General features: G+C 37.3%; 1 protein-coding gene across 17 annotated transcripts in view; it reads right to left on the bottom strand.

Annotated features, from left to right (window-relative positions):
• Positions 1–22,083, bottom strand: part of CADPS2 (calcium dependent secretion activator 2) — a 519,834-nt gene that overhangs the window by 120,080 nt on the left and 377,671 nt on the right. For all 17 annotated transcript variants that reach the window (XM_046019950.1, XM_046019953.1, XM_046019955.1 and 14 more), the window contains one exon: positions 3,905–4,006. In XM_046019950.1, coding sequence (XP_045875906.1) covers positions 3,905–4,006 — 102 coding nt within the window. The remainder of the gene's footprint in view (positions 1–3,904; positions 4,007–22,083) is intronic.

Here is a 22,083-nt window from a genome sequence, read left to right as displayed (position 1 = left end):
ATCTTTACAAAACGAGTTTTAAAAGAAAGGAATAGTTTTGCTCCACTTTCAGGATAAATATTTTAGGTTTTTACCACTTTGACAGCTCTGCAATAACAAAGCAAAGTGGAAAATACTCAACCGTCAAATAAAATTCAACCAATCTTAATATCTAATCTGAATAAATTAAAATCATCTTGATTCCCATTAGTAAATTGATCAGATAGATGAGCCTGCATAGACGTGTCTCACTATTAAACTTTTTTCCTTTATCATTTTAATATACAGTATTTTTTAATCAAAATTATATATGCACAAGTCTGAAAGGAAACTTCTTCTAAAGCTTTATTATGAAAAACAGAAGTCCTTTATGTCATTTCCACCCCATTCCCCAAGTAATTTCTCCAGAAAAACAAGTCTTTTACTTTAAGCTGTTTCTTTCTGTATTTAAACATTATATTCCTAACCTACATGCTAATATTTCTAATTCTCGATTTTTCAGTTTTATATATTATTCTACTAACTTTCCACGATGGAAGTTAGACTCAGAGGTATAAATGACATATAACTGCACATATTTAAAATACGTAATTGGTAAGTTTTGACATAGGTATACACCTGTGGAACCATCACCACAATCAGTTTAATATACATATTCATGACGTTTCCTCTCCATCCCATGAACCCAAGCAAGCATGGATTTACTTTGTATTTGGATTGTTTGTATTTTCTATAATTTTGTGGAAGAGGGATATTATAGCACATATTTCTTTGCATCTGATTTCTCTCGGTATATTTTGATATTCATTCATGCTATCAACCATTCATTCCTTTTTATTGCTCAGAAGTATGGGAATACACTGCTTATCTTTTCCTTGTTGATGGCCATCTGGCTTGTTTTCATATTCTGGCTATGATGAGTAATGCTGGTATGAACATTCATATGAAGAGTCTTTGGGTGGACATGTGCTTGCATTTCTCTTGGGGAATACCTACAAGTGGAATGGCTGGGTCATATGTTAGGTGTTTGAATTTTTAATAACCTGCGAGCTACCTTATACAGTGGATTGTACACTTCTATACTGCTATCAAGAGTACATGCAGAGTTCCAGCTTCACATCCATGCCAACACTTACTGGATGGTAATTATTTTTCTAATTTTAGTTATACTAATAATATAGTAGTACTGCATTGTGTTTTAGTTCGTCTTTCCCTAAAGAATAAGAATGTTGAGCACCTTTTCATATGCCTTGTCACCATGTGTCTTTGGTGAAATATCAGAAACAATTTTTTATTGGGTTCTTTCATTTCTTACTAATTTTTAAGAGATACTTAAACATTTTGCATAGAAGTTTTTTTTGTGGGGTATCTATTGTGCAAATACTTTTTCCCATTCTGAGATGTGTCTCTTTATTACCACATCAATGTCTTTAAAAGATCAAATGTACTTAATATTGATAAAGTTCAAGGTAACATTGTTCCATTTATGAATCATGATTTTGGTGTTTTGAAGAATCTTTGCTTAGTCTAAGAACAAAGAAATTTTCTGTTTCCTAGGTCTATCCATTTTGAGTTAACTTTTTAATCAGGTATGACGTATGGGTCCAGGTCGGTATTTTGCATCTGGCTATTTAATAGTTTTAGCACCATTTATCGAAAAAAAAGTGTACTTTGCAAACTATCTTTGTATATCTTTGAAAATCAATTGACCATATGTGTGTCAATTGTGTGAGTCAATTTCTGAACTGTCCATACCACACAACCTTGATTACTTGATTTTTGAGCAGGTATCTTTGCCTTGCTCTTGATCTTAGGTGAAAAGCATTCAATCTTTCACTGTTAAGTATGAAGTTGCAGGTTTTCCACAGATGCCCTTAACAGGTTGAACATACATTTGGTACGAATTCGTTTAATACTATTGTTTACTAATTCTATCTTCTGTGTCACTTCCACTTTTGCCTGTTTTCATTCTCTTCATTGGTCATATTTTACCATTTCTTTGTATGCCTAGAAATTTTTGACTGGATGCTAAGCATTATTATTTTACATTCTTGGTGGCTCAGTACTTTTGTATTCCTTTATTCTTGAGCTTTGTTCTGGAATGCAGTTAAATTACTTAAAAACAGTATGATTTACTTGAAACTTGATTTTAATCCTCATTAGGAGAGATAAAAATAGGGCTAATATTTTTCTATTACTGAGGCAAAAATTCTCTTTAGTATCTGACCCTCTGTCCACGACTTAGAAGCTTTCTACCCTGGGTGGTAGAAACTGGTACTCCTCTTAGCTCTGCGTTAGCTTTGGGGATTATCTCCTGTAATCCTACCTCAGAGTGAAAGGATTATTTGTCTGACTTTAGTTTCCATACATACACGCTTAAATCAATACTGAGTTCAAGACTCCAGGGGGACCCTCAGCAAATACCTGCAGGTCTCTCCTCTCTTCTCTTTAGAAGTTTGACCTGCAAACTCTGGCTGCCTTCCCTGGACTCCCATCTCTGCCTTGTCAAGGCGGGGGTCCACTAGGATTCTCCTCCCTGGGCCATGGCCCAGAAGCACTCTCCTGGTGTCAGGCAGAGACAATGAAACGGCTTAGTCATTTATTTTTCATCTCTCAAGAATCACTTTTATTCATTGTCTTATGTTTAATGTGCTTTAAGAGCATTTTTCCACATTTTAAAGAAATTTAAAAGTTTGTTTGTTTCAGATGGGAGGGTAAATATAACCCTGTTACTCCACCTTAGACATATGTAGCTTTTTGGTTTTTTTTTTCCTTTTTGGATTACTTTCCCCCGTCCTAAATGGAATTCCTGTCCTTCCTATCTTTCTAACACAGTTATGCCATTTTGGGGTGTTAAATTCAGTATATTATGTAAATGTCCTAGATAAGTGAGACACAGTATATACTATGATTTATGCGCCATTATTTTGTTTATAATTAATACTTGTCTTTGTTTTTAATATCCTCTTTTTATAGACATAATCTAATGTAACTAATATAATTAATAGAACTCCAAACTCAATCTCAGGTGGGTAAATCCTCTCTCAACATACTAAAACAGCTGAGTATTTTGTCAATTTAATTTATTTGAAGAATTTTTCTGACCTGCTCTCATCAGAACTGGTTGCTTTCTAAGCTCAATCATCACTTGGGGTTTCTATTAACTATCACTATGAAGACTCTCTCCTCTTTAACACTGATTTTCTGTTCAGGGATCTTAACTACCCTCTTTGTTTCTTTGTCTCCTTTGTCTTGAATTGCATTCTCCAGAAATATTTCTGTTTTTAACCATTAGGTTCTATTGAGCTAACTGTAATCAGGGGAAAAAATACCAAGATTTTGATCTTTCATTCTGTATATGTTTTTTAGTATCAATGGTTAATTTTTTTGAGCAAGGAAATGTGCCAGGTAACATGTCCCTTGTTCTCATGTAAATAATGTAAATTAAATTACTAATGACTTAAGAAATGGATATTATAACTATGTGATAAGTGACTAGCGATGAGTACAGATGATAAATGTTGAAAGACATCAGGTTTTCTAGTCTTTGCAGGAATGATCGAAAAAAAGCTCTACTATGAAGATAGGACACAAGAAGCTCCTTGCCTGGTGACTCAGAGAGAGGTAGGACTACTCACCAGAGCTGGAAGAGGCTGCTCAAGGATGAGAAATGCACGAACAAGAGAGAGAAGCATTCCGTAAATTGAAGGGGTAAGGGACCTACCTTCATGAATGGTGGAAACTGAATGACAGGCTTGGAAAGAGACCACAGACTGAGGAATATGGATCTTACCTGACAGGCAATGGAGAGGAAGCTACTGATAGTTCTTAAGTAGCCACAGAAAGACATAGTAAACCTCTATAGGGAACTGGAGTGTTGAGTGAAGAAAGCAAATACTTAATATTAATAAACAGAGTATAATACCTGAAATGGCTTATCTGGTTTTCTAAAAGGGAAGAGAGTCTTTCTTTTATCTCCTCAAATCTCTCTTTTTCTTCCATTGAAACAGTTCCAATTCCATCAGGCCTGGAAAACAAAAATCAGAATCAGTAATTTACAGTGATAGAATGTTTACTTTCATATATTTTATATCTTTATATATCTTTATTTATATATATTTATATATGCATTTATCTTTATACCTCTATTTCTCTGAAAAATAATTAAGGAAAATGCATATTAGTTGACAGAATACATATTACTTGCACCTATAATGGAAATTTATTTAAAGGAAGTATTTGTAGCCATTTGCTTCATATTTTGACCTGGAATGAATGGAATGGAATTATTCTGTTTTAGACAGCTTTCAAGGTAAAGGATTACAATAAATATTTTCCAGATCTACTGAAAACAATGACTAGTCCTTGAGAATGGTAGTGAAAAGTATCTTATGTGGTACCAAACATTTGACAAATTGAATAAGTATTCCATGGATGAAAATATTATAAAAGCATACTGAATACAAACTAAAATGTTTTAACTACTTTTCTTCCAAATAAAAATTAAGCTCATGTGAAGCAAGAGATTTCATTCTAATTGTAAAAAACACAGAAAATTTGAATGCATTTGGTGATTTGCTGCATAATTTTTTTGTTTAAATGTGGGGGTTTATAATTCAAAACAAATAGTTGAATAAAAGCTTATAGAGAACACAGATTAGCTGCATTTCTGGAGCTTCTGCTCAGCCAAATATCCCTATCGAATCAAGGCAAGTTTTACAAGAGCTTTTAGAGGTAGTTATGAAGACTGAACAGAAATTTCTTACTAAGGTCAGGATTAAAAGAATAAAATATTTCTGGGGCGCCTGGGTGGCTCAGTGGGTTAAAGCCTCTGCCTTCGGCTCAGGTCATGATCCCAGGGTCCTGGGATCAAGCCCCACATCGGGCTCTCTGCTCCGCAGGGAGCCTGCTTCCTCCTCTCTCTGCCTGCCTCTCTGCCTAGTTGTAATTTCTCTCTGTCAAAAAAAAAAAGAATAAAATATTTCTAATGATGGATTTAGAATTTATTCTGTATCAGTTTAACTACCAGGTTGTATAACAGTCATCAAAAATTTTTAACACATGAACTATAACTTTGTTAATACAATGAGAAAGACCTATTAATCTCATATTCCAAAAGTGTGTATTTTAATGAAATGAATCTTTTGCATTTGATAATTAACACCAATCACTTCCTCCTCTATTAGCTTATTTTTCTAAAGATTGTATTTTAGTTCCCAAAGACTTATGTATTATAATTTTAAATAATTTTTAATATTATGGGTAAAATAGGGCGCCTGGGTGGCTCAGTGGTTTAAGCCGCTGCCTTCAGCTCGGGTCATGATCTCAGGGTCCTGGGATCAAGCCCCACATCAGGCTCTCTGCTCAGCAGGGAGCCTGCTTCCCTCTCACTCTCTCTGCCTGCCTCTCTGCCTACTTGTGATCTCTCTCTGTCAAATAAATAAATAAAAATCTTTAAAAAAAAAATATTATGGGTAAAATAGGTAGAAATGATTATGAAAAAGAAAAATGAATGCTTGATATAACTTTCCCCAGAAGATTTTTATTTGGTGCGCCCACTCTTTTTTTCATCTATATATAAACATGTATGTGTGTGCATGTGTATCTTTGATGCTTGTAACTAGTCAATTAGGATAAAAGCAATTAATTTTAAAGTTATACCTGAATCATAATGACATAAAGTCCTTTTATACATCTCAAAGCATCATTTCAGTCTGAAATTTTTTTTGCCATTATAGAGAACATAATGTTATTTCAGAGACTCATATGCTGCTGGAATTTATGCTCTGAAAATCTTACAATTATACTTCATTCCTAAATAGGGAAACATCAATTATTTTATTTCATAGTCAGAATAATACATCCTACCAGAATGTATTTTCAATGTGAACCGCAGCAAAACTAATAGCAAATATTGGTCTTTCAAATACTTTAGGAAGGAGAAAAGAAAATCTGATCTATAAATTACAAAACAATGAACTCTGAGCTAACCCCCGTAATTGATAAAAATTTATTATATCACAATAATTTATAATATAATGTATTTTATCACATATTACTTCAGAGTCAATTCCCACTGAGCAAATGATAGCACAAAACCAAGACTATAATTTAAGTATACTAATGATCACAAAACTTCAAGTGGAGAGTTCTATATACATCATTAACTTGGAAATTTGAGCATTCAGATGCAAACTATGACTACATTATGTTATCATACAGGTAGCATAAAAACTCACCACAAAGTTGTGGGTGGGTATTTCACTCTATACATCTACGCAAACTTGATGAAAAAGAGCAAAGAACTTCTATTTATTATTCTGATGACTGATACGGTTCTTGGGCTTTGCTCTCTGACAGACACCACATGGTTATATTAGAGTGAATTTTACTGTTTGCTTCAACTGTCAAAGGACAGTTTAGCCAGGGGTTTAGGTGACGAAAAGCGAGAAAGCTAAGTCAGAGGAACATCACTTGTGTCACTAAGACAAAGACTGCTGTATACAGTGAAAAGCCATCATTTTAGTGAGTTTATTATTAAATTAAATAATATTTAATTGTATTTAACTGAGAAGTTAAATACAATAGTATTTTGGACCTGTCCTTATTTACATGCCTTTTAGTGCCTGCACCAGACTAGGTACTGAATATTAGGTATATGAAGTGGACATCTATACCTAAGTGACTGGGAAAAAACAACAGCTTTGATGCAGTCATGCCTAAAAGTAACAGCTCCTTCTAATATTATTTCTCCTGGGGCACATGGGTGGCTCAGTTGTTCACCAGCTCAGGTCATAATCCTGGGGTCCTGGGATCCAGCCCCGAGTCAGGCTCCCTCCTCAGCAGGGAGTCTGCTTCTCCCTCTAACCTCTGTCCCTACCTTTGTGCCTGCTCTGCCAAATAAATAAAATCTTTTAAAAATATTAAAATTATTCTTCCCAATAAATGCAAATATGTCCGGTGTCATCAATATCTTCCTTATCATAGCCATTTATTAAAATTTACGTAACAACGATCAGTAACAAAGTTCTAAATATGCTCCTGGTACTGTGCTGTTTTATATGCATAACACAGGATGCTCACAGCAAACCATTCTCCAGCATCCAAGAAAGGAAGCTGCTGAAGCTCAGAGAGGTTAGGTGACTTCCCCAAAGGTGCATAGCTAACAAGAGCCAGAGCCTGTACTTGAACCTAAGTCTCTTGCATTCCAAATCTAGGGCTCTTAGAGCCCATGTTTTATTCTCTTTCCCCAACACTTTCAGAGAAAGTAATAAAGAGGGGGGAAAAAACCGCCTCTATTAAAAAATGTGAACTGTATCTGAGAAGCAATGTGTAATATTTTAAATATACTTATATCAGACATTTTCTATATTACTTATATAAGGCAGAGGGCTTAAATAGCTATAAAATTTAAGATAAATGACACTGAATCAGTAATTTTCTTTTTTTTAGATTTTCTTTATTTATTTGAGAGAGAGAGAGCACAAGTAGGCAGAGCATCAAGCAGAAAGTGAGGGACTCGCAGGCTGCCCGCTGAGCAAGGAGCCCAATGTGGGCTCAATCCCAGGATCCTGGGATCACGACCTGAGTCAAAGACAGAATCGTAACCAACTGAGCCACCCAGGCACTACTGAATCAGTAATTCTATTAAAAACAAAACAAAACAAAACTCAACAAGGTCAGTCCTTAAAATTTGTACTTGCAGAAAGTAGCTTTAAGAGAAATTTAAACTATTTGTATTTAATGAACATCCATCTAGTAGACTCAGGGTAACAGAGATTTAAAATAATAACTTTATAAACTCAGTTTATAAATTCTGTTACCTGTACCCTTCAAAATATCCCAAGTATGGTTACAGTCTCCTTAATCTCCCTCTTCTAGTCTTTTCTGTGTCAGAGTATTGGCGACACGCTACAGTGAGCTTATTCCAAGCCTAAGCCTACATCGTAATTCTAATACTCATTCCAAAACTGAACATTCTTGGAACTATCTGCAAGACTTTGTAGGACCTCCCCATACACACCCTGATCTTCTCTACCCCTCATAGCAGGTCCCTTCACTCTAGCCACTCTGGCCTCCTAGCTTTTCCTTAAAAACAGGACACATCCTCTGCCTCAGGGCCTTTGCACATGCTGCTCCCACTGCCTGGCATGGTATTTTCTGAGGCACACAGAGCTTGCTCACTGCCTTCTCATCTCTACCCACATGACTCAGGATTAGTAAGGTTATCTCTAACCACCTGCTGTAAAGGTATCATTTCCCATTCCCACAGGTCTCTTCTCCTTTAACATGCTTTGTTGCTGGTTATTGTACATAATATGTCATCACCCCCATGTGATAGATCTGTTTATTGTTTGCCCCCTTTGTGCTGCACCCCTGGGACCCAAAGAGTAGCTGGCAGATTGATGCTCAATGGCAATTAAATGCTAAAGATGTGAATAAATGATACACCACATATAAAAATACCAGCTATAGCAGATACTAAAAACTCATGAATGAGTAGTATCACAAATATTATTGCTTATTAGTATTAATAGGGCATAAATTAATTGGAATGTTTTAAATCATATAACAGTAGGTAAAACGAAATTTTTTGAAAAGCAAACAGTACAGGAATTATAGTTAAGTAGTCTGGGTAAAAAGATCTCTGACAAAAGTTAGCTGTTTTTATATTTAACAGAAAATTTTCAGTATTTACCTGCCATTTTAATTATTAGTGAAATCAAGGATAGAATTTTTCCCCTGAGATAATAAAAGTAAAATAACAGTCTCTTTGATACTGATAAAAAGACAATGTTAAAATATGGTTATTGGCAGCACCTGGGTGGCTCAGTGGGTTAAGCCTCTGCCTTCCGCTCTGGTCATGATCTCAGGGTCCTGGGATCAAGTCCCACATTGGGCTCTCTGCTCTGCAGGGAGCCTGCTTCCCCCTCTCTCTCTGCTTGCCTCTCTGCCTACTTATGATCTTTGTCAAATAAATAAATAAAATCTTTAAAAAATATATGGTTATTGAAAATTCTAAAGTAAAAGGCCAATTTTCTGATTTAATGTTAACTGGAGCTTAATTCTAAGACTGATAAATAGCAAAGTTGTTCTGATGCAAAAAAAGGGCATTTTCATGTATTGAGATTTAAATTTTTCATTTTTTTCCTGGTGCCTGTAGTTATTGAAATCACGTGATTTTAGTAGGAAGTTTTCCATGAAAGTTTAAGAGCAAATTATAAAATACAGTTTAAAGGTAGATGCATTCTTTTAATAATAAGCAAAGGGACACCAAATATATTTAGGTCTACATTAATTATACTTGATTCTTAAAAAAAGGAATTTGTACACAATGGAAATTCTGCCACTGATGCTTACCAGCCATCTCTTCTATCTGCCTACGGGTCTCAATCTGCTTCTAGAGAAAGCATCACACGTAGGCACACGTAGGCGCGCGCACACACACACACACCTTTTTCTGAAAGGCAGATTTGTCCAAAATAGTTCTTATGCATATTAACGCCTATACAAATTAATTCCACTAAATTCATGCATGAACAAAGGGATCTCACGATGGACTTTAGAACTTGTGTTATTCATCAGTCTGGCAGAGTAGGCATTTAAAAACAAACAGAATCCATCCTGTATACTGGACATCTTATCATCACTATCAACTCTTTCTGTAACCAGTACAATATAAGCTTTAAGTTGAGAAGGCTCTTCTTGAAAGACTACTCAGGAAGAAGAGAGAGAAACCATATCCTCTTCTCCATCTTCTATCTCTCACGGCTTCTGAGGTGTTTCTGATAAGAAATTAGTTTCTATGAAGGGAAGAATCATTACATTTTGAGAAAGATCTAAGAGGAAAAGAGTGTGAAACTGGGTTGCAGAGTTAGGCATTTGAGCGGAAGAGTAAACATCAATGGCAGAATCTGCTTAAATATTTAAATATGGACTAACCTCATAGCTCTACTTCTCTTGAACAGCTTACAGTTCACACATTTTATGGTCTTTTTTTCCCAGTATAATATAACCTTTCAGAAGCCCATAAAGCCCAATAAGAACAAATTTTAATATCCATTTCATCCGGCTGCCAACAGGTTTTAAAAAACAATTGTCCTGAAACATCCTCCCAAAAAAGAGAAAGGGTTAGAAAGCCCAAGGATGTTTTCTGAACATTACAAGACCTTGCTGGAGGTCCATAATGGAAGCAAAGCATATATTAAGGAGCTCGAGAAGTCTGATAGTAAAGAAATCTGCTTAACATCACTTCTCAAAATTATTTAATCATGGGATCTCTCCACAATTCCCACTTAAAAAGCATCATTTAAGTGCTGACAAGCCATCTGTTTTATTACTTAATGAAAACTGTACCATACTCTGTGGTTATTTTCTCAATCATTTGATCAGCTAGACCCACCTCTAGATACTTGAGGGATAAAAAAGTGTCCTTGGTTTTATAATCTCTAGGAGTCTGTGTGTTGCCTGGAACAGAGTGCTCAGGAAGCCTGTGGGTTGAATAATACCCCAGGAGTGAACACTGTATAGAAAAGTCTGGTAAACTGATGAGTTCAATTTCCTTTACCACTCCATAGACCCCCTGACTCCCCAGTGCATCAGGTGCAACCCCCTGTCCTGCCACTTTGGAGGCTTGCAATAAAAGCTATTTTACAAGCAGTGACAGGGCAGAGGACCAAGTTCATGGTCCTTTGAGTTTCTTAGAGGCTTCTTTTCATGTGCCCTCTTCCAGGAGGAATGTAGGACATCTTAGTTTCCTCTAGACAAAGTAAGAAGGGGACAGACACATAGGGAGTGGCATTTCTGAACTGTCAATTCTGCCCATAGCACAGCAGGTGAAAGTCACTTTGCACTTCGTGTCTTTCCCCCCAATACCCAGTTGTGAACAGAATAACAAGGAGAGGAAGACACAGCAGAAGAATAAGAAATTATGGGAAGAGGAGGCAGACAACAACAGTCTCATATTTCTGTTCCCTAACCTAGAACACTTCTTACTGTTCCAAACAAAATGGTACTTCATTTGGATGGTCATGTATTGGTCACAAAATCAGTGTCCTTTCATTTTCCTTGAAATTTTACTTATCCAGAAGAAGTTAATTTGACCCATAGAGTCATTGAGCTAGAAACAACATTTTCTTTGAGAAAATATTTTGCAAATAAAATTTAAAATTCCTGTTTTGTTTCTAAGCACTCCTTCCTCCTAATTCTTTTATGTATTTCCTACTGTAGTCTCTTTGGTGGCTGTAAAAAAAAAAAAAAGATACTTCTTTAAAAAATGTAGTAATTGGACTCTTTGAAGATATGAGATCTTGTGACTCAGTTTTTGTGTTAAGTTACTGACAAAAGACAGGTCATGGACAGTAATCAAGGTGTTTGATAACTGGGTTCTCCTAGAATCAAACTAAATTCATTATCACACACATCATTCTAGAATTCAAGAGAAATAGAATATTGAGGTGATTTTTAGATAAAAATAAAGAGTATTAAGATTGGTAATACTTCTCTGATAGGTCATCTTCGCCCCATACCTTATATTATTTTTAATAAACCAGTTTTTAGTATTTGTCTTTGTGTTTTTCTGAATTGCTCTCCTAAATTACATATAGACCTTTAACTAAACATTTCTTTAAATGTCCCAATCATAAGTAATAGGTAATACTCTTTTGTAAATATAATTCCAGTTTTCATTCTACAAAATCTAATCATACGCTTTAACTCTGATTTTCAATTTGATTCCGTTTTTTAATTCTTTTAATGAAGTATCAACATCTCACATTATTCAAATATCCTAATATATGCTTCTTAATGGAAGCATATTTCATTTTATCATGTACCAGAATTTATTAATCCAATATTAATATATATTAATTATTATTATTAATTAATTATAATATATTATATATATTATAATATATATAATATATTATAATATAATTATAATATATTATATATATATAATATATAATATATAATTATAATATATTATAATATATTATAATATATTATATATTATATATTTATATATATTATATATTATATATTTATATATATAAATATATATTTATATATAAATATATAAATATATAATATATTATTAATTAATATTAATATATATTAATTCCAATATTAATCCAATATTAGAATTTAGACTTTTCCCCTCTATTTCTTCCTACCATACACAGAATACATAATATACTTATCTTCTTACAGATATATAATCTTACACCATAATTTTTTTAAACCATCCTTACTGTTTGAATGGAGTAAATTCCTTTTTTTTTTTTTAGGGATTTTATTTATTTGTCTTACAGAAAGAGAGAGAATAAGAACAAGCAGGGGGAACAGCCCAATGTGGGGCTCAATCCTAGGGCCCCGGGATCATGACTGAGCTGAAGGTAGGCACTTAACTGACTGAGCCACCCCAAGTGCCCTCTTGGGGGTAAATTCTTAAAAATATATTGTTAGTTTAAGTGGTGCTGTGGACTGAACTGTGTGCACCCTGAATGAAAATTCATACACTGAAGTCCTATCCCACAATGTTACTGTATTTGGAGATGAGGCATTTATGAGGGAATTAAGGTTCGAAGAGGTCAGTCATAAGTATGGGGCATGAATCTGATAGGATTGGTGGCTTTATGAGACAAAGATAAGGCAGTTATCTGCAAGCCAGGAAAAGAGTCTCTCCCAGGACCGGACCGTGTTGGCACCTTGATCTCTGACTTCAAGTCTCCAGAACTGTAAGAAAATACATTCCTATTGTTTAAGCCACCCAGTTGATGGAATTTTGTTACGGCAGCCCAAGCTAAGGCAAATGTAATGGTATTCTCAACATCTGATAGATGCTACGAAACTGCTATTTAAGAAAGTACATATCAGCTTGCACTGTGACCCATGTGCATGGAATGAATAATTTCCCTGCAACCTCACCAACGGCAGTTTTTATCATGTTTTATAATCATGTTCAATTTTATACATAAAAAGTGTATTTCATTGTCTTAATCTACTAACTTCTCTGTGGTAAAATCATACAATTTTTCTAGTTAACACAGGTTCTTCCCATGGGTCATAAAAATCATTGCACTTGATTAGTAACATTCTTTAATTGTGAACTCTACTTACCAAGGGCCCCAACATTTCACCCATAAAATCTGTAAACCAATAGTCCCACATCATTCATTTCCTTACTTACCAGATATTTACTGAGTATTTGCCTAGGTCCTGGGGATAATACAAGCACAAAAGAAATGTCTCCTGCCCTAACAGAGTTCATAATAGGGAAAGGCATATATAAGAAGAATCAGACTATAATGTACAGTTACACTGAAGAAGGGCGAAAGTACAAAGCTGTGAGGTAGCATGGCTTTCCAGGGAAGGGGTCAGTTGGGGAATGGTACTGAAGTTGAGATGTGCTAGACGAGCAGCAGAAAATCAGGTGGGACCTGAAGCAGAGGCTATGGAAAGTGCGCCAACAGGTTCTCCAGAGAGAGGTTCAAAGATTTTTTTGATGCAAATTTCATCATGTGACTTCTGCTCCATTGGCTGGATATCCCCAACATCCCTTTTCACTACAGAACACCTACGGTGTAAGTTATAATAAGCATCCAGTTGTGCTAAGCTTATAAAAGAGTCAAAAAAATATCCCCAAGGCCAGGAAAATGAAAATGAACCAGAAACTGAAACCAAAGTAGGGATCAATGTGAACACCAAGGCTGCCTTGGGGGGAAATGTGGGAACCAAGAGGCTTTACAGCTATGTTTAAGAGAATGCACCACGGGGTCAGCGACCTCACAGACTGCTGAACCTGAGATTCCAACACCCGTGGATGGGCTGTAGGATCCGTTCAAGGATGGTCCAGAAAGGGTCAATATTCTTGTAATGGGGAGCCAACAAGAAAATCTGTCCGTTCTACAGCATCTGAAGAGAGAGTGAAGGAATCTTCCCTGAGAATATGCACCACATGCCTGGCCTCATTAAACTGGGAACTGCCAGAGCAATCAAGAAACCACGAAGATAAGAAAATAAAGTAGCTACGGAAGCGCCTCCATTACCAAATAAAAGAGCAAATCCTCTTTAAAAGAAAATATTCTCAAAACAGGCCTTGTAGAATTCTCATAAATTTCAAGTTCATGTGCTTACTAAAATAAAAACAACAACAACAACAACAACAAACAAACGCTTAGCTAAGTGAGAAAACAGTGACCCTGGCAAAAATGTCAGGGGAAATAAGACAAACACCTAGAAAATTTAGTTATTAAAGTTGATCAGAATTTATAAAAGGCCTAAGGAAAAAGTGGGGGGGGGGGGATAAAAACCAAGAATCAGAGATGTTCAGAAATAATCAGATGGGTTTTAAAAAGAACCCAATAGTATTTCGAGAACTTAAATATTAGTAATTGAAATTAGCAATATGTGGTTTGAAAAGTAGATGTTATAGCTACAAAGAGAATAAAGTAGAGAAAGAGTTGGCAAACTATAGCCTACCACCTGTTTTTACTAATAAAATTTTATTTAGAACACAAGCCACAGTCATTCACTTACATATTGCTCATGGCTCTTTTTTTTTTTTTTTTTTTTCCATTTTATTTATTTTTTCAGCGTAACAGTATTCATTCTTTTTGCACAACACCCATTGCTCCATGCAAAACGTGCCCTCCCCATTACCCACCACCTGTTCCCCCAACCTCCCACCCCTGACCCTTCAAAACCCTCAGGTTGTTTTTCAGAGTCCATAGTCTCTTATGGTTCGCCTCCCCTCCCCAATGTCCATAGCCCGCTCCCCCTCTCCCAATCCCACCTCCCCCCAGCAACCCCCAGTTTGTTTTGTGAGAGAGCGTATCATGCTTAGTGAAATAAGTCAATCGGAGAAAGACAACTATCATATGATCTCCCTGATATGAGGACATGGAGAAGCTCATGGCTCTTCTTGAACTAAAACACAGAGTTGAAAAACTGTAGCAGAGACCACATAGCCCACAAAGCCCAAAAGATTTATCATGGGGGCGCCTGGGTGGCTCAGTGGGTTAAAGACTCTGCCTTGGGCTCAGGTCATGATCTCAGGGTCCTGGCATCGAGCCCCACTTTGCTCTCTTTGCTCAGCAGGAAGCCTGGTTCACCCCTCTCTCTGCCTGCCTCTCTGCCTACTTGTGATCTCTCTCTGTGTCAAATAAATAAATAAAACCTTAAAAAAAAAAGATTTATTGTGTTTACTATCTGGCCCTTTATAGAAAAAACTTTGCCAAGTTCTGACTAGAAGAGAAAATATAACATAGAATGTAGCTGGAGAAATAAGTAGACAGAATATATATTACAGACAGTAAGAGAGATACAGAAGATAAAACGCCTCATATATGATATTTGGAATTGTAGAAAAGAGTGGGGTTAGAGGAGAAGCAGTATTTAAAGAGATGACAATATTCCAGGATGATCGCAAACATGGATGTTCACATCAGAGTAAATTCAAAGAAATCCACACTTACGCAATAGCAGGGCACATGGGTCCGAAATCCACAGGAATCCCAAGCAGCATCCATGAAAAGAAATGCACATGTAGCTATGTTACAGCGAACCCACAAAACACTAAAGCACAAAATAATCTCGAAAGTATCTGGAGAGCAAAGACAAACCCCCCTCAAAAGAATGGCAATCCGACTGTGAGCAGCCTTCTCACCCGTAACACAGGAAGCCACAAGAAAATGGAGCACTACCTTTAAAGTGCTGAGAGAAAGTAACTGTCAATCTACAACTGTATGCCTAGCAAAATTTTCTTTATAAAATGTGGATGAAACAATCACAATTCCAAATAAAAATTCACTACCTATAGGGGCTCCATGATAGGAAATCCCCAGGGTTATATTTTAAGAAAAAAAGGAAAATAATTTCTAAATCTAAGCAAGTATTGAGTATTGAGTATTCATTATAGGAAATTCCCAAGAATATATTTTAAGGAAAAAGGAAAATAATTTCTAAATCTAAGCAGGTACTGGGCACGCATTTGAAAACAGAAAATAAATCAACAAGGATACAACTAAAATACCAGACAAAATAAGCCTCTGAACAAGGAAGGGCGTGGCTGGAGCAAAGTGTTCCAAGGTCTCTCCACTCTTTAGAAGGATAGAAAATTTGTTGATTAGCATAAAGCTTAAAAATTTAAGAATATGCACACTAAAATCTTAATGTTGGAAAACGTAAAATATTAAGGGGGGAACAGATGATCCTGGATGAAATAAGAAGGCAAGAAAAAACAAAAAGCAGGGCGCCTGGGTGGCTCAGTGGGTTAAGCCTCTGCCTCCGGCTCAGGTCATGATCTCAGGGTCCTGGGATCGAGCCCCACATTGGGCTCTCTGCTCAGCAGGGAGCCTGCTTTCCCCCTTCTCTCTCTGCCTGCCTCTCTGCCTACTTATGATCTCTGTCTGTCAAATAAATAAATAAATAAAATCTTTAAAAACAAAAAACAAAAAAACAAAAAGCTTACAAACATGAGTCAAAAAAAGAAAGGCCAAAATAAAATGGTAGAAATGAATTTAATCGCATCAACACAGTGCTAATTGTAAATGTGTTGAGTGGATTAAAAAACAGAACTTGTCATAATGGAGAATTAAATTAGAATCTAGCTTGCTATTTATAAAGCACACTAAAACACAAGAATACAGAATGGCTAAAAGTATGAAAAAATATATCAGACAAATATCCACCAAAAGAAGGTTACATTAATAACCATCTAAGTAAACTTGAGTGCAAAACGCATTGTTATTTATGAAAAGGGTCATCAAATAATAATAATTTCCATTTACCAAGAAGATTTAACAATTTAAAACTTGAATGTACCCAATAAATAATCTCAAAATATCCAAAGTAAAAATTGGCCTAAGTAGAAGGAAGAAACTACCACAGTACCAACAGCTTTCCACTCACTAGTCAGGGAAAATACAAGAGGAGTTTGAAGCAAGTTTTAGTACCAGAAAGTAACAGGTGCTTTAAAGTAAAAAAAAAAAAAAAAAAAAAAAAGATGGGGCACATCACAGGGAGTCAGTCTAAAAGAGATCTCAATGGCTCAAGCTGGAACGATTTGAGCAACAAAATAAAGCAGCATCAGATTACAACGCAAAGTACCAAATAACTACAGACGAAACCAGACTGATATAAACAAATGGTTGATTAAATAGAGAACAATTTTCCTTGCAGAAGAATTCCAAGTAAAGTATGTAACTGGTCCTCCCTCAGGGAAGTGTCATTTAATGCCACTTGAGTGTGAGTGGGACCTAGTAACTTACTTCCAAAAAAATAGACAGAAAGCAAAATACTATCTTTACAGTGGAGAAATCTGGCATATATTACCTTGACTAACACGACCAGTGGTGTCCTATGGATATCACATACTCCCTGACAGGATGAGGGGAGAGAGCATTTCATCTCTTCAAAAACCCATCACCTCAGTCTAACCATGAAAATGTCACACAAACCCAAATTGAGGAATGTTTGACAAGACACTTGACCAAAACTCCCCCAAACTAACAAGGCTGTGGAAAAACAAGACAAAGACTGAGGAACGGCCACAGATCAGAGGAAATGTGACAACTGAATGCAATATGAATGGCATCCTGAGTTGGACCTTGGAACAGAAAAAAAGGACATCAATTAAAAAAAAATGGGGGTGCCTGGATGGCTCAGTGGGTTAAGCCTCTGCCTTCGGCTCAGGTCATAATCCCAGGGTCCTGGGATCGAGCCCTGCATCGGACTCCCTGTTCAGCAGGAAGCCTGCTTCTCCCTCTCCACTCCCCTTGCTTGTGTTCCCTCTCTCACTGTGTCTCTCTCTGTCAAATAAATAAAATCTTAAAAAAAAAATGGACTGTGAAATCTAGATAAGAACCAGTGGTTAACAGTAACATGTCAATGTTGGCTTCTTAAGTCTTGACAAATGTACCATGCTAATATAGGATGGTAACATTAGAGGAAACCAATACAGAAATTCCCTGTAATATCCTCACAAATTTTCTGCAAATCTAAAATTATTCTAAAAAGTTGATTTAAAAAAAAATTAATGAAGAAGAGAAGGAGCAGTCTAGTTTAACAAAGCCAGAAGTTACATCATTGAAGAGACTAATAAAGTATACAAACTTCTGGCAAGATGAATTGGGTGAAAAAAGGGAAGGTAAAATAAACAATATTAGAATGTGCAAAAAGCAGGTAGAGCAACAAGTACAAAGAGAACAAAGTGAAATTAATATCCACACATTTGAAACTTAGGTAAAATGCACTATTTCCTGGAAAGCCATAACCCTACAAAACTGGCTCAAGAGATAAACGGAAAGCGTATACAGTTCTTTAACTACAAAATCAACTAATGCAATAGGTAAAAATCCTTCCACATATAAGGCTCAAAGTCCAGATGGTTTTAAAGATGAGTTATTGATAAATATTAAAAAAATAAGTCATTTGACACTTACCCAGAGCAAGCTAGAAAACTCTCCAAACTCATTTTACATGGCTGTGATAGCCTGGATGGGAGGAGTATGAGAAAGGAAAATAATTGGCCAATTTTGTGTATCAACATGGATCTAAGAACCCCAAACTGACTGGCAACAGTAAGTGGTACAGATGTGCACAGACAGTTCTTTATGTAACAGCATTACATCTACATTCTTAAAAAACTTTAATACATTAGAAAGTTACATGGATGATCCAAATGAAGACCCCAAACTTCTTCACACCTAATTCCAGACTAAGAAGGCTCTAAATGCTTAAGAAAAGCTACATTGGGGGGTGGTTCTTGCTTCTGTTGGTAACCTGATTTGAATTCTAACACGGATCGAAAAAACCCTTTGCCTTGCCTCTTTCTCAAGGATTTACCCTTCCGTGGTAAATTCAATGGGCTCTTTTATGTACTATTTCAGGAAAATCCTGAGCTTTATGCTGCGAATGAATGGCATGAAGGGAAAACAGAGGCAAATGACTAGTGACCTTCATAAGCAGTCCTCGGGTCACAGTCTAGTGACTGACCTAGCTTGGAGGACGGCCTTCTTGACACCTGTTTTTGGCCATGTCTTTGCCACTGTCCCATTAGGCCCACAGGGTCTTCCAGCAACATGAGTTATGCAGCATTGATAGAACTATTCATAACGAACAGATGGGAAACTGAGGCTCAGACAGGACCAACTGCTCCAAATGAAATAGCTCCTAATGGGAGAGCCAGGACAGGAAGACAGATGTTCCGACTCCTGGCTTAGTCCTACTGGCAACACACTCAGTCTCTCCGCCTACTGCTCACTTTCTGCTTTTGTCTGTCTTGTCTTGAAAGGCACAGTTCCTTTACTCCAGTATTGAACTCCAGGTTCAGTGGGGACAGCTGTTATTGCTAGGCAAGCTTGACTGAGGCAGATTTGAGGTTGCTCTGTAGGTTCTGACAGAATCCAGAAAGAAGCCTCAGGGTATACTGAAAAGATACCCGCTGACCACTGCCCCTTCCACCTTTGCACCTGGCAGGTGAAGCCTGTTTAACAGGCCACATTACAGGAAGATAACCCTTGCTCACAGCATTTGATCTGGCTGCCCACCTGTCCCAGAAGCGAGTCTCCAGATTCACAACTGATAGAACATTTAACTTATTTTCTCTATGTTATATATCAAAGACTAGAATTAAGAAGCAAGTGGTAAGAGGGGAAAGAAAAAGCAGTAAGGAAAATCCTTGATGAGCCTATTTGATGCAATTCTCTATGATTTTACTCAAAAATGCACCCGGGTCTCTAAAACTAGAGATGGGAAGTTGAGGCACAATTTCTGCAGTGATAGGTAAGAGGAAATGTTATCATCTGTGAAGACAGGGACATCATCCTATCATAGCACGACGGTCCCGTGAAGGCTACCTACTACTCTGTGACACAAGCTGGAGTCCAGAGAAAGCAGGGATGACCTTACGGATGTGCCCCAGTCATGTCCCAGTCCTGTGCCCTGCCTGCCTTCGCCAGGGCGCCGCATCCACACCCAACAGTCAGCAGAGACGTCCCAGCCATTCTGTGCTGCTGCTTTAGCTCCCTCACCCTCCACCCGACAAGCGAAACCAAGATGTATAACCGCACACATCAACCTAGAACTTTGCCCCACGGTGCATTGTCTCCGAAAGGCCCTTTTCTTGCTGCTATGGGTCCTCAGGGGCGCGCTCGCCCAGGGAGTGGCTGTGCTATTCACGGACGCGTGCGGCTGCCCTCCTGCGGGAATGTGTCTGTGTCTGTCCTTGACTCGCTTTTTGCTTTCTGCCTTTCTTTTCCTCTCTCTTCTCAGTCTTAGCACCAGCCAGACCTTTTCTGTTGAACTCTCTTCTCTCGTCGCTGAGACGCCCCGAGAGCTATTCACAGGAGACGCCGCGGCAGGGAGCACCAGAAGAGCTCAGAGCCCTGTAATAGAATGTGCTCCTGGAGATGTCGCAGCCCAGACAGCACTGCTGTCCTTCACTTCAGTCCGTAACAAAAGGCAATCCTTTCTCCTTTTGAATTTTTGACAGAGGTAGCTCAGGTAATGAGCCAAACGGTGCTCTGAATGTGTGTCTCGACAGACATAAAAATGATCCTAAAGAGAGACGATGCGAGGACTGCGGAAAAGTCAGACTTGATGCGGAGGGTATTTTCAACAAAAGTCTATAAGCAGCAGATACCGCAGACCTGGGAAAGAGAAGCTTATGTTCCCGAGGCCAGGCTGCAAAAACCCGAACATTCTATCAGCAAAAAACTGAAGAGTTCTAATTACGTATGCGCCACAGTATTTCCACTTGGCATGAGGTGTTACAGCTCTACCTACCTTTCCTGGTTTTCTCATCTCACAATTTACATCCCCGTGGCTGGGTGGCAAAGGCAAGCGTTTTCGAGTAAGAACTAATCAGTACTCATAGAGTATAATTCCCTAGTACCTTCATGTCAGTATTGCCCCTTCTACATATGAACCTTGGAGGTTCAGAAAGGTTAAGTGACTTGCCCAGCCTAGGTCCCTTTGCAGATTTTAGAGTCAGATTCAAGTAGGGATCTTTTGTCTCTTTTTGTTTCTTTTACTGTGACAGCATGACATTTCTGAATGATATCTGTTAGACTCTGAAGATTACAGGAAACATGTTACCCTTCAGTTTATCTTAGATAACTTCTACCTTAAACTGAGGTTCAAATTTCCCTAAGACTGGCATTTCTCCTTTTTTCCTTAATCTATGTGTCATCTAAACGTTGAATCCCATACTGACTCTAATTTGTTTACCACCACCGAGCGACTCTGAAAAATGTATATTTTAACCTAGAAAATGGATTTAGTGTGTAATATTAGGTATAATACATACACGAACACATAAACACACCTGAAATTACACTTTACAGTGTACCATTATAAAGAAAACAATAGTTTCATAGAATAAAAGTAACTATGGCAACCTATAGATTCAAATCAGGCTGCCTCCGAAGCAGCAGTTTCCAGGTGCCTCAGTAACTTTCCATTAAAATGTGTCTCAAACACATACGTTTTGGGGAAGCATTAGCTGAATTTCCTACTTAATGTTTTCAATTTGATTATTCCTTTCAGTGTTAATGACTAAAATCATCTGATCACACTAAATTCTTAGGGCATGTCTGTTTCACTGCCATCTTTTTATCCTCTTGCATTTCTGAGTCCTGCCTAACGTTGATAGACCTATCTTTTGATACCCACTGGTCAGGGGAAGTCATCCACTGGTCAGGAGCTAAGAAACTGGTTGAGTAAAAAAAAAAAAAACCACCCAGGTTGGTTGTCTATTCAGTCATCCCAACCATCCTCTGTTCTCGCCGCTCCCTTACTGTTCCCTACCCCCAGCAAAGTTTGTGGAGCAGAGACGGTTTACTTTGGGGTAATGGGAAACGGGACGATGATCTACAACTTCTCCCTAATTCCCAGTTAAGGCTCAGTTAAAACCCTGAACTGAGGTAAAACCTGAGGTAAAACCCTGAACATTTTACTGAGGTAAAACCCTACACCTTGTACTGAGGTAAAACCTTGAACAGATCCTGAGACTAGGACTGGTTTTATTTCACTGTGGGATGAGAAGTGGCAACAATGACGACTTCAATTCAGAAAATACTTATTGTGGCCAAAACACGCAAG

The sequence above is a fragment of the Meles meles genome, chromosome 10 (assembly GCF_922984935.1).
Source record: "Meles meles chromosome 10, mMelMel3.1 paternal haplotype, whole genome shotgun sequence".
In the NCBI taxonomy this organism is placed as follows: Eukaryota; Metazoa; Chordata; class Mammalia; order Carnivora; family Mustelidae; genus Meles; species Meles meles.
This window is presented reverse-complemented; position numbering and strand designations above follow the sequence as displayed.